At 35.9% G+C, this 14,512-nt stretch overlaps 1 protein-coding gene across 5 annotated transcripts in view; it reads left to right on the forward strand.

Moving 5' to 3' along the window:
• Window positions 1-14,278, forward strand: part of SPATA6 (spermatogenesis associated 6) — a 176,845-nt gene extending 162,567 nt beyond the window's left edge. For all 5 annotated transcript variants that reach the window (XM_067008221.1, XM_059060205.2, XM_067008226.1 and 2 more), the window contains 2 exons: window positions 3,746-3,837; window positions 14,035-14,278. In XM_067008221.1, coding sequence (XP_066864322.1) covers window positions 3,746-3,837; window positions 14,035-14,215 — 273 coding nt within the window. In that variant the 3' untranslated portion in view covers window positions 14,216-14,278. The remainder of the gene's footprint in view (window positions 1-3,745; window positions 3,838-14,034) is intronic.
• Window positions 14,279-14,512: the final 234 nt, after the last annotated feature.

Genomic DNA, 14,512 nt, shown 5'->3' on the forward strand with positions numbered 1-14,512 from the left:
TAAGGTCTTCAACTGACTAGATGAGGCCCACTCACATTCTGGAAGGCAATCTGCTTTATTTAGAATCCATTGATTTAAATGTTAATCTCATCCATAAAAGCACCACAGAAATATCCGTTATAATGTTTAACCAAAAGTCTGAGTACCATGGCTAAGCCAGTTGACACATAAAATTAACCATCACACATGCTTTTCCACACTCTGCCTCCAGAAGTTTGTAAAAATTAGCATTTAAGTGTTATTTAAGTGGTCTTCCCTTTAGACTTTATTATCCTCTATTATTCTTACAATATAAATCAGTTTATAAAATTAGAAAAACCTGGTTCACGGCCAGCTCTGCAACTTCTTATCTTTGTGACTTTGAAGAACTCTAAATTTTCTCTACATTACGATTTAGGAAATTGAAGCATTAATTGTCCAGGGTGATAATGCAAATTAGAACTAGTGGTTAAATTCTATTGGAATTCTTGTTCTTGTATACACTTCATTATAAATAATGTTTTGAATTTGATAGCAATGAAACACATCTTATAGGTTTTTTAACTATACATGAGAATTTCATTTGAGAATGACAGGTGTATGTTTTATTAAGTACTATTTAATTAGTGAGATGACTACCTTTTAGTTCTTGCTTTATCATAGACTATTGAATCACTTTTGTCCTAAATTTTTCAGTTTGCAAGCATGTATGGGTATCTTTTATTTTTTTGTTCCAGGGGTGTTCTAAGAATGATGTCAGTTACATGTATAAGATAGTGATCGTTGGTGACAGGAATCGTAAGAGAACATTTAACTTACTGCCAGTTTCAGGGAAGGAGAGCCCACAGTTTCTTCTAATAATACGTCATTTTATTAATGACTTTCGCTGAAAGAAAAATGGTTCTTCATGGAAATCCTGAAAACGATTCTTCTGAGCTAAATTATTTCAGAATACCCTCATAAAAAACTAACTCGATAGGGCTTCCCTGGTGGCGCAGTGGTTGAGAGTCCACCTGCCACTGCAGGGGACATGGGTTTGTGCCCTGGTCTGGGAAGATCCCACATGCCGTGTAGCGGCTGGGCCCGTGAGCCATGGCTGCTGATCCTGCACGTCCGGAGCCTGTGCTCCGCAACGGGAGAGGCCACAACAGTGAGAGGCCCGCGTACCGAAAAAAAAAAAAACTAACTGGATAGATATTAGCTGAAAGAGTTTGAGCTTAATTTTCATACTGGAGAATAATCTAATGGTTTGGAATGGAGATTTTGATTTTATAGTCCAGCTTATTTGCATTTCAGGAGGCAGTATAATGTAAATAAAGTTAGATCTGGGTTTAAGTTACAGCTCTGCCACTTAATAACTTGTATCGTTGGGCATGTTGTTAATTTTTCCAAGTTGCAGTGGCTTTTTCATAAGGTTATTGAAGGCTTACAAGATATTCATTTAAGAAGTACCTAACTCAGTCCTAGATACCTTGAAGGAACTGAACAAATATTGGTGTCATCCATCTTTTCCTGTGTTTACATGTGGACAAATGGGAATGCTGGTGAGAAATAAGAGGGGAATCACTTCCCTATGCTCCGGAAATATATTTTTCTGGCACTAATGGGGATAATATATCTCTTCTAATACTTGTTTTAGTCATAGTTAATGGCTTATGATAAGGTATGATGTTTGTTGCCTCTCTGCTTTTTTATAACTTGATCTTTTAAAAAAAAAAGCTTACACAAGGATGCTTATAAGAGATATGTATGTGTTTGAATATATATACATGTCACAAAATAGTCTTAAAATTTGAAGAGAATAACCATGAAGGCCATATAGTCCTTTTTGTTTCTTGGGGCAGGATTCCTCTCCCTGAACTCCTTGACTCTTGATAAGTATTAGTGCTCTATGTGAATAGCTTTAGTGATTGTGATCTTACTCCCTCTTGAGACAGTCATTCTGTTTTTAGAATGCTCTATTAATTAGGAAGTTCTTCCTGATTTTGTCCTTTATTATATCTCATAATAATTCTACCTGTTGATCCATTCTACTCATAGAGACTCACAGAATAGACAAACTTTATTCCACATGTGTGCAGGACTCATGTCTTAATCATCTTTCTATCCTCAGAGTCTAGGGTAGTAAGTACCCAGCTCAAAATAGGAGTATTATTCAATGAATAATTGAGGTTCAAATTTTTAAGGCCCTTTTGTATTTTTTTCATAATAAACTTAAAATTTAGTCTACATTTTTATTACTCCTGGTCAAAAATTATTTTTTTCAACTGTATTGACAAAATTAAACAAGGAATATTGATTTATATTTATGTCTGATATCACTTATCATATAATCTAGAAATTAATATTTCTTCCAAGGATAGAATTTTAAAATTCAACATCATTTACATCTCTTTCATTCATTTTTTCTTGCAGTATATTCTATTTCTGAAGATTGAAAACATATTAACATAGTGTCTTATTTCTTACACTTTCCTTTGCAGTCTCTTTTGTACTCATTACAGGTGATTACATTTTCTGTGATATTAATAGAGTAAATGCTCTATTTCATTGGCTTATCAGACTGGACAAAAATAAGCAACATCCGTCTATATACTATTTAAGAAAAAGATGTAAACATAATAATAAGGAAAAGTTAAAAGTAAAAGTACAAATATACATCATCCAAGCACTGACTAAAGGAAAGCTATTGTAGCTATATTAATGGTAAATCAAAAAAATGTTAAGGGAAAAAGCATTAATAGAAATAAGTGGAGTTACTTCATAACGGTAAAAGGGCTCAATTCACCTAGAAGTTATAATAATTCTAAATATATATTCACATTTTCTGTGATTTTTAAACTTGCTCTATTATTTATTGCTTACATTTTTTAACTGAATGCTCTCTTCCTAATTTCATGCCATCACCAAATTTTTAAAATCATTTTTCTTGATAATCTTTGTTCATCTGATTTCTTACATAAAGTGAATGACCACCTTATTAATACTGATCCCTACAGCAATCTGTTTGTGCTTACTGGTTCCTTTTACCATCAGTTCTCTTTATTTCTGTTCCTGTTTGACTACAGAACAAGGGTATTAGCTAGTAGTTGAGAAAGATATTTGATACTAAATTATATAAAATTACCATATGTAAGAACATCCTTACTGTGAATGACATAGTTTACAAAGCTATCTCTTTAGAATTCTATTTCTTATGCCCTTGAGTTGATCTCTCAGAAGTAAAGAACAGGCTGCCCATAGGAGGAGGACCCATGTGTTTTGATTCCAACTACCCTGCTTTTCCTTTTTACTTCTTGTGGCTTGTTACTGCATTTTGGTATACAAGTAACAATTCTAAATCACTTCCTTTGTAAGTCATATGTATGTGTTAAAATGCTTAGATTTACATAGTTTTCCCAAATACTTATTTTTCAGAGTGCAGGTATAATCTCTTAGGAGTCCACATAACAATGTGTAAGCTATTACCTACTACACACCTTACTACATATCTTGACACAGTATCCATTCCTATTTATTCATTGATTCAAGAAACATCTACTGTGTTTCTAGTCTTTGATAAGCAGTATTAGTGATACTGTAATAAAACTGTATTAGTTTTATTGAACAGAATAGTAAATTCTCACTTACCCTTTTGTTCCTTTCCTAAGAAATCCAGCATTTAATTCAATTCCTTACATTGTGGGAGGGGGAGAACAATTACCACAGAAACATGGGTGTCATTTTAATTATAAAATAAATTAATGGAAATCTTTAAATTTTTCAGGATGAGAGAGACCCAGAGAAAGAAGATGAACTGGAACTGAAAAGAGGTCTCTTATATAGAGACTCTGCCTATGACAGTGACCCAGAGTATAGGTATGAGCTTGATTAATACAGTGTATAGAGATCTTCTCATAGTTAGTATAAAAATAATCTGGTTTTTAATCTTCAGGATTTGTGGCAAATTTAGACTCAATATTTATTTATTTATTTATTTATATTTTATTTTAATTATATAAAATCCTATTATAGTATTTTAATGTTTGCCTTACTGAAAATTTTCAGTGAAAACAAATATAGTCAGTTAATGGTGGTGCCTTTGATCCTACTTAAGATTTCTAGTGTATTTGGCTGCCTTGCAAATCCACATATTCAGGACTTATTTCAGGATGTATTTATCCTCATCCTGAATAAATGAGGAAACAACAGGTTTCAAAATTTAGATTACGAGTAAGCCTTTTTTAATAACATAAGAGAAATTCAGTTCTTCTAGCCTAAAATTTCAGAAATATTAGTAATAATACAATTTTTGCAAAATTATACTAGCAAATCTTATGAAGACTTTTGAAAACTTTGTTTTAATTGCCATTAAGTGTGGTGTTAAAAACTGAATGTAGGGCTTCCCTGGTGGCGCAGTGGTTGAGAGTCCGCCTGCCGATGCAGGGGACGCGGGTTCGTGCCCTGGTCCGGGAAGATCCCACATGCCGCGGAGCGACTGAGCCCGTGAGCCATGGCCGCTGGGCCTGCGCGTCCGGAGCCTGTGCTCCGCAACGGGAGAGGCCACAACAGTGAGAGGCCCGCATACCGCAAAAAAAAAAAAAAAAAAAAAAAAACTGAATGTAAATTGTGAGTTTATATAACTAAAGTTTCTCTGAGGCCTTTGATGCTATACCACTGATTACTATATGGCTTCCACCTTCCTGAGCTTCCTGAAAAACAAGTGTAAGAAAAAAGCTTCAGATAATGGAATATGTTTTATTGCTAACTGGTGTTTTGGACTGAAATCTCTGATCCTTGCCCTGGTAAGCTAGGCTACGCATTCGGTAAACATGTGAGGACTTTTCCTTTTGTCCCTTACACAGGGTATAAATGTGAACTCCTGTCCAAAGTTACTGCTTCCCATCCTTGAGGAAACCTGGGTCTCTCATGAAGGAAAGTAGTGTATTTTAAATGAGTTTGAAGAAGAAGCAATCCAGATGGGAAAAGGAAGGGCCAAGAAAGTACATACCTTGAGGAAGAATTTGTACCCTTGTTGTTACTTAAACTTATAATTCTTAGATTTGCATTATATGGATTAGCATCCCAATTTGGGGTTCTGTATCCACGTAATTAATTCTAATTGGGGTAAGAAGTGAGTAGGGTTGATAAAGTAAAGGGTCTGATTTTCAAACTTTTGTATGTATAATATGCTTCTTAAAAATATAGATTTCTACTTTCTACCTCCATAGATTTTTTTTTTTTTTTTAACATCTTTATTGGAGTATAATTGTTTTACAATAGTGTGTTAGTTTTCCCTCTACAACAAACTAAATCAGTTATACATACACACATGCTCCCACATCTCCTCCCTCTTGCATCACCCTCTCTCCCACCCTCCCTATCCCACCCCCCCAGGCGGTCTACCTCCATAGATTATGGTTCCTAACATACAGAGGTGTGAACTAGAAATCTGCATTTTAAAAAATATCATGAATGATTCTAGTGAAGGTAATATAAGGACCATATTTTGAAAAACATTGGTTTCTATTTAAAGTTTGCCATTGGGGCTTCCCTGGTGGCGCAGTGGTTGAGAATCCGCCTGCCGATGCAGGAGACACGGGTTCGTGCCCTGGTCCGGGAAGATCCCACATGCCGCGGAGCGGCTGGACCCGTGAGCCATGGCCGCTAGGCCTGCGCGTCTGGAGCCTGTGCTCCGCAACGGGAGAGGTCACAACAGTCCACAACAGTGAGAGGCCCGCATACCGCAAAAAAAAAAAAAAAAAAAAGTTTGCCATAAACCTTAGTATTGGTTCTTTTTCCAGTTCACCAAGCAATGTTAATGGCTAAGCTTTTGGTCACCTGAGACTGTTTTAGTACCTCTCAAGTGAGAGAGTTAAGCAGAGCATCAGGAAAGTTCTGCTTACACATTTCTGAGATTACTTTATATTCCTTGCTGCTTCTCTTGGACCAGTAGGACATACTTGGACCAATAGGAAACAGTGGTCAGTACTTCAAGACATGTTATAAGAGTATCTTTGATATTAGCTCCAGAAGCTACTGAACTGATCAGGGTATTATTTTGGTTTTATCCCCAAGTCATACTATATAGTAGGCCAAGAAGTCACCCCATTCTACTTTCCATCTCAAAGATGAGAGAACCCACACTCAAAGTAGTCACCCACTTGCTTGCCCTAAGGCTTCTATCAGCAGAAATCAAGAGGGAACTTGAGATCTTGCTAAAAATTACCCCTCTGCAGACATCCATTGACACAGGGGTCAAGAGGAAGTCTGTATGGACCTCTGGAGTGGCTGAGTGAAGAACTCAGCAAATCCTCTCCTCCGAAAGCAACAAAATTGAACAGAATTGTCAAAAACAACAATTTAAGGACTCTGGAACTTGACCAAAGGAATATAGCAAATTGAGAAGCGTTTATCAGGAAAATCTACCAGGCTTCCCTGTTGGCGCAGTGGTTGAGAGTCCACCTGCCGATGCAGGGGACACAGGTTCGTGCCCTGGTCCGGGAAGATCCCACATGCCGCAGAGCGGCTGGGCACGTGAGCCATGGCCGCTGAGCCTGCACGTCCAGAGCCTGTGCTCCGCAACGGGAGAGACCACAACAGTGAGCGGCCCGCATACTGCAAAAAAAAAAAAGAAAATCTACTGAAGCTCAATAAGAGCAGTGGGAGTCTGTGGCATTTTGCCTGGAGCTCCAGTCCCCACCCCCCAACCCCCAGCTCCTCAGCACAAAAGCTCTACTGGGGTGGTCACGCCAAAAGACAGGCAGCTCTGCTGCCAGAGGGGACTGACTTTTTATGGCGCATAGCATAGGAAATTTCATGTGTGGGGGGATTAATGGAAACAATAATGATCCCACTGGCAAACAATAAGGGAAGGCTTGAGATCTTACTGCTTACTGGGGCAGACAACAAAAATCCAAGGACAAGATAGCCACAGTTGTCCTTGATAAAGTTCTACGTATCCCTGGTAGTCTAGAACATTATGTGTATGTATAAGGCTGTAAACATGTTCAGGAGAGACCAGCGAGCATATTAGGGAGCCACTACTCCATGGCTGAGTGTGAGGCCTTATGATGGCATAAAGCAAATTCCAGGGCAGCTTTATCAACCAGATAAACTTTGAATGTATTCACTAAGCCACACATAGGTCCACTAGCAAAAGATGGAAACGTTATAGGATTATTGACTCTGACCAATCATTTGTTGGTCATCAAGCTATGTTGATGCAGGCGCAACCCCTAGGAGGCCAGGCTTAAAAATAGAAACCATAATTAAAAAAAAAAAAAAAAAATGAAGAGACACCAGCGACTACACAGTGCAAGGGAAACAGACTTCACAGCATAGGTCCAGGCAAGTCACTAAACAAATAATCAGAAACAACTTGGTGAGGAGTGAGAACCCAGAGTTGCTACAATTTTTATCTAAATTGTTGTTTTCAACAAAAAATTACGAGACATGCAAAGAAACAGTAAAGTATGATCCATACACATGAAAAATGAGTTACTAGAAACCTCCTGAGGCAGCCCTGGGGATGTAGCAGCTATGTTTAAAGAACTAAAGAGAAGTATAATGACAGTCCAATAGAGAGTATTCATGAAGAGATAGAAATTATTTTCTTTCATATTTTTCCCAGGAAAAACTATGCCAAGGACTCAATCCTTTATCTTATGATCTAGATATTATTCACTGTGGCTATCAGCCATGGAGTACAGCAGATGTTCCATGTTTTCTGCAGGAAGAGCAGAATGGCAAATTAGAGTGCTTGTTATTTCATCTCCCGGGCATCAGCCTATCCACGCTAGCTGTCCTATGTTTTCCATCACCTTTGAGAATGAAATTCCCTTGAAAGAAATCTCTTGTCAAGGAATTATTAAGTGACCTTTTACGTCCAATAATTTGGGATTTGAGAGCTGGATTGGGGAAACAATTTACTACCCATGAAGACGTCCTTTTCAACTTTCATATTGCCTATGTTTCAGAAAATTGTAGACATTTGCTATGGTAGCCTTGCCAATTTCCAGGGCCCTGGGATGCTCTTTCTCCTTTTAGTACCTTCTATATATTTTTCAAATTTCTTCAGTTTTCAGGATGTTGAAATTTCTCTATACTGTAGTACACTTCTGGCATCATTATTCAGTTTGATCATTAGTCCTAACTAGAGACCAGGCATGAGGTGATGCTTCATGTAGATGGGAGTTGGCCACAAAAAGAGAGGGGAAGATAAAAATAATTTTAACTTCATGTTTAGAACATGACTTGGCCTTTTATGATTATTGCCCCCAATTTTTAGCTGTGTTGTTCTTTTATGGAACTAGCTATTGATATAAACTGTTTTCTATTGTGCATGTTTTGCAGGTTATTAGCAGTAAGAATATGCTCAATATAAATGCTTTAATTACGAAATTGTTTATGACAGAATCTCAAACTGAGTAATTTAAACTTTGACTATACATTTTGAATAACACAGATTGACTATAGTTTTCATTTCCTGCCCATTGCTCACTTTCTGATTAACTTGATGAATTTACCAAGATGTCTTTAATACTAATAAATGTAAGAAAAAAAGTCTAAATAATATAGAGACTTAAAGTCTCTTGAATAACTAAGAATAAGCTTTCAGTTTTAAGTGAGAAAATGTTGCTCAAATCTAATTTGAATTATTTGGATTTTGTGTTACCTGGTATTTTTATTGATATTTCAGACTAATTTGTGCCTTGGTTCTGTTACAGTATGATGTCTGGAATAACCGATGTCTTCTTGTTTATCTAGTGAATGCCTACTCATTCTTTAGGACTACATTCAAGTTACTCCCTCTTCTGAGATACCTTTTATGACCTCAGCAGGCTGTTAGTCATTTTCTCCTTTATCCTGCCACTTCCTCTCGCATATATAATTTCAATTAGCAATATTTATCTCACAGTGATCATTTCATTATATGTCTGTTTTGCCCCCTTCTGTTAAGTGTGAGGCACAGATGTTTTGCTTACCCTTGTTTTTTGACTGCCCCTCAAGGTCTCTCACATGTACTAGGAGCTCAATTTAAAAAAAAACAGTTCAAATATTAAAATTGGGTATTTTATAATAACGATCAGTTGCATTTGCTGAAACCCTTTATTATTAAATATCCCATATTATTGTTGTGATATTTAATAACATCTCTAGATAAGGAATCAACAGTGGAATTAATAATAATGAAAGCTGTTAGAACTTATTTGTTGTCAGGGGCTCATTTCTGCACACCCTTACTCAGAGAATGGAAGTAAATGACATATAAGTAACCAGTCTTCAGTATATTCATTTAAATAGACATCTATTAATGTTTACTGTATAGTTTCTGTGAATAATAAAAGAAGATAAATGGCAACGTGCAATTTTTTTCCAGAAGCTTTTAAAATTTTATAGAAAAGCCACTCATTTAGTGCTTTCTAAAGTGTAGTGCCTAGACCAGCAGCATCAGCATGACCCTGGTACTCGTTAGAAATCCACATTCTTGGACCCCATCTCAGACATCCTCAATTAGTAACTCTGGGGGTGAGGCTCAGTAACGTGAGTTGTAATAAGCCCTCCATATGACTCTAATGTGTATTAAAGTTTGAGAATTACTGCTATAATTTATCAGTAAATTTTGATGTCTTTATGGCATTTTATCTGTGTGTGGTGTATTTAAAGATACAAAATGCTTTACAGATTTTATTAGACCATAGTTTAGTCTCTCCCTATCATCTATTCTGAACTCCCAAGATTTTGAGTATTTTCCTTCTTACATTCCATCCATCCATCCATCCGGCAATCTATCCATCATCCATCCATTCAATGTCTATAGAGCATACATCACATCCTCAATACTATTCTGCACGTTTTGTCAAAGTTTTGCTTGATAGGAACCTTTATAGAGTATTATGGGAAGGAATTAATCTCTTACATTATGTCTTTATATTGAATCTTAGATCACAAGTTTAACATATAGAATATGCATCATCATCTTTTAATGTCACTTTCAACTCTGGTTATTTGAGTACAGATGGCAAATGGCCAAATTTTTTATTCTCATGACCTTCCAGTTATTTATTAGAATTAATATTATTTGCATGGCATATCCATCTTACCCTCTGACCTTCGTTTTCATGTATATCACCTTATAGATATTTTATCTGAAAACTGTGTAAAGTAGTATGTACTTTGGTCTTCATTTCATAGTGATATAGAAAACACTGTCAGGGTTTCAAGTGAGTTTACCCTTCTGTAAGCAAAATACTAGTATCCTAGTCCATGTTAAGCTGCCTGAGACCCTTCTCTTCTCTGTATATATGCTAGGCCTTAAAAAATAAGTTTATAATTTATACCTTAGCAACATTTAAGATTTGAAAGTGCTCGGTTCTCAGATATTATCCTGGTCTCTGTTCTTTTTTGTCTTTTTTTTTTCTTAATAGCTTTGTCATTATTAAATAGAGGGCTCCCTATTCAAGTAGCAAGAGTAAATTGCCAAAAAATGTACTGCATTTAATAGAATAGCAATTTTATCCCTGCTTTAAAGATAATCATTTTATGTTATATAGCACTAATGCAGTGTTTTGTAGAGTAGGAACTTTGAATGCTTTGAATGAATGAATGCTGGAGATACTCATGGTAAAATACAGAAGTGTAGTGTTTAAAAGCCTATTACTATAATAAGACTTTTTAAGTGTCACTTACACATTGTAAACTTATTAATATTCCCAACAATGGAAAAGCAGAACTGACTCAATATGTTCACAGTGTATTAGTTAGATAGCCAAATACTTCCATGTCTAGAAGTAAATGTTGCTTTTAAGATTCTGCTACTCTTAGTTTGCACCTGTCCATGCGTATTAGAACCTGTTCTGCAAACACCTCTGTTTTGCAAACACCTCTGTTTTGCAATTCAGACTTCTAGGATGAGCCAAGTCCCAAATTCTCTCCGGAGAACTACAGTACTGTTTACTAAATTGAAAATTTTGCAATTTTAAATAGAAATAAACTTCCTGTCAAAATTTGCAAGATTTTAAAAGCATTAGGTTGTCTGTTTTGGCCACTTCATCTCTTTTTTACAGACCCTTATCAGGTTCACAGTTGCACCTAAAAAAAAGATTTCTGAATTTTATTTATTCATTTATTCATTCACATGATAATTTATGATAGAGATTAGGAATTTGATTTACAATCTCAGAAAAACCTACACGATGATTTTTAAAGTTAGCAGCCCTACTATTGTTTACCTTTCTGAGATTTGGGTAGTAGCTTAATAAAAATTCAAATTTCTGTTGACTAGGTTTATTGTGGTAGAACTAGCCTGGAAAAATATAGAGCTCAGAAAATAACATTATCCTCTGACCATCAGTATGCAGTAAAGTTGATGCCTGTGAACAACAGGGAGATTAGGGACAGATCTGTGTCTTGTGAAATATTAATTAGTGCATGACTTGACATAAAACAAAAAAAGCAACAAATAAACCAAATACAGCTAAACAAACAAAACACAACATGTGGGACTCCTGAAGTAGTATGAGAGAACAGAGGCAAATGTGGGGACTTAGGCTGGTAGATATACTTGCAGAGGTACAAAGTACATGCAGAAGAAGTTCTATTAATGTATTTGTGTGTGTGATTTCTCTATCACTTGACTCAAATTGTCCAAAAAACTGTTTTGAGTGACTGTTTTAGCAGGAGTTAGGCTTGGTGAGAAACTGTATGAAAGAAATTGTATTCAGTTGGCTAGACTATTTCTTAAGCAAAGCTAATGAAAGAAAGGTGGAAACTATATGAAAGCAATAGCCTTGAGACTTGGCTAAGGCCTTTTGAAAAATTTTAAAGATTATACTAACATTATTAGAAATTGTGTTAATTACCTCTCTGAAGCTGAATGAACAAGGTAAAAGTAAGGATAATCATGTTTGTTATTTTCAAAATTTTCCAGTGTGAAAGAGATGGTACCAGGTGTAAAGACAGTTAGATAGGATCTAGTAATATTGCTGGAAAGTATGAAATAGAATCCCATTTTAGCAAAGCCATCAGGAAATAGACCTATTGTCATGATTCACAGAAGTGAATTTTTTAATATTATTATAAAATATATCAACTGTAACAGAGGAATATACTGAAGATTGGTGTGTCCTAAATAACAACAGTAAAATGAATATCCATTTACTCTTCATCCAGCTTTAGAAATAGAACATAACCTATACCAATGAAGCCACCTATGCCCCTAACCAATTGCATCTCTTTCCATAGAGATAACTGTCATTGTGACTTTTCTGATAAACTTCTCTTTTTTTTCTTTGTAGTTATACCACACATGTATCTATCCTTAAGCAATAAATTATTTAATTTTCCTTGTTTTAAACTATCCTATATAAATGTAATTATAACTGTGTATTGTGTTTCCTTTTTTCCCACTCAGTTGATTTTTCAGTTTCACCTATATTGATGAATGTAGCTATAGATAGTTCATTTGCTCTGCTGTATCACTACAACTTGATTTATTTGTTCTAATGTAGATGGATATTTAGGTTGCTTACAGTTCTTAGCTGTATTATGAAGAGTGTGATTATGAACATGTTTGTACATGTCTCCTTGTACACATATGCAAGAATTTTGCCAGGGTACCTAGGAGCCAAGTGGTTGGGTCGAAGTTGCATATTTAACCTTACTGACTCATGCCAAATGGTTTTACAAAGTATGTAAGTGTTCTCATTACTTTACATCCTCATCGACACTGTGGCAAGCTCTAAGAATGATAACACAGCCACTTTGTGCCTTTTTTTGTGACCACTTTTATTGAATTCAGGTGGTAGATTGACTTCAGGTGAAATAGCAAATTATTTTTACAGATATCCAGCTCCGAGAGTTGCTATTTCACAATTCACAAGTAACATCATGGGACTGATAAGCCAGGGAGGAAATTGTTTGTTTTGTGTGGAGTGAGATTCCAAATATATGATGACAATATTTGTAACATTTAATAGCAAGGACATACAGTTTTATATGGCACAAACTCCATAACCTCTAACATGCCTGAGAGGTCTTATCTATAACAAGTACTTAATTTATTAAAGTGGGTTCATTGTTTGTTTAAAAAATAAAATAAACTCAGTCTTTTAAAAAGTCAATGTTTTATTTCTAGCAAATTTTTAAAAAGCACTATCAAGCCTTCAGAAAGAGTTGCCTTTTCTTCTCTATTCCCATTACAACAAGCCTAGTCCTGATCTATTTTATAGCTTCTATCTGTTCTCTCTCTTTTTTCTTCAACACCCTCAAAATAATAGTATTTCTCTATCGCTTCAAATACAGACTCTTCCACCTTGTTTTCCATTTTCTAAAAGTGATTCATATTCAGTCAAATTTTCTACTCCTCTTTGAGGACAATAGCATGCCACAGTGGAAAGGACATTAGAACCACAGAAATGGTATCCTTTTCCATTCCGCCGCTTACTACCCGAATAGTCTTAGGCAAGTCACCTGACTTCACTGAGTCTCAGTTTCCACAGTTACCAACTTCAGTGTTGTAAGATTTTTTATAAATATGTATAAATATACATAAAGTACCTAGTAGTTCAGTGCCTTATATTTAATAACTTTTGTGTGCCAAGTAAGCACTGTACTATGCACTTTCCATATATTCTCTTTGATTTTTACAACAATACTGCAAAAATACAGTAAAGGAAGCTGAGACCCTGGACAGTTGAATAAATCACCCAGGTTCCCACAGCTCACAAAGATGGAGCTGGAATTCAGTTCCAGGTCTGCCTGACTTTAGAGGCCAAGCATTCTCATAACTGGCCATACCATTACCATCTGTGCCCTGCTTTTACCTTGCCGCACCTCTCTCTCTTCTCAGAGTTTCTTTTCAACTCTCACATACCATTTTCATTTTATCGTTTTGTAATTGTTGCATGCAAATAGCATCACTCTTTGAAGGAACAAGCCTTGTCATATTTTATATCTCAAAGCCCAAACAGAGTACCACACACCTATAAAGTACTTGGTAAATATTTGATTTATACAGTACTATTTCTCATTTTGTTTCCTCATTGTTTTAATCTTTTATATCCTTTTTTATAGCTCATTTCAGCAGCCACCTGGCACTCTCCATTTGGATGATGGCGAATACTGGTCCAACAGGGCAGCCTCTTACAAAGGAAAATCCCACCGACCCATCTTTGAGAACAGCATGGACAAGATGTACAGGAACTTATACAAAAAGGCCTGTAGTTCTGTTTCTCATACACAGGAAAGCTGTTGAGACCAGTGGTGATAAACTGTATGAGTGTCCTTGTCAACTTCTCAATGAAAACGTTTGATCTGATCAGTTTCTGTATTCCTTTTCTTTTAAGCAGGTAGTTCTAATTGAGTACAGTAGTTAGACTTGAGTAAGTTTATTACTTCAAATGATAAATTATCATGGGCAAGCCTTCTTTTTCCAATCACACTAAAGAATGCTGTATTCTAAAAGTCAAAGCTCTGCAACACAATCACAACCTCCATTCTGATTCTGAGAAGGCTGTTCTGTCACAGCTCTCTCATATCACCAGCTACAAAT

This window comes from Kogia breviceps, chromosome 1 (genome assembly GCF_026419965.1).
Source record: "Kogia breviceps isolate mKogBre1 chromosome 1, mKogBre1 haplotype 1, whole genome shotgun sequence".
Lineage (NCBI taxonomy): Eukaryota > Metazoa > Chordata > Mammalia > Artiodactyla > Physeteridae > Kogia > Kogia breviceps.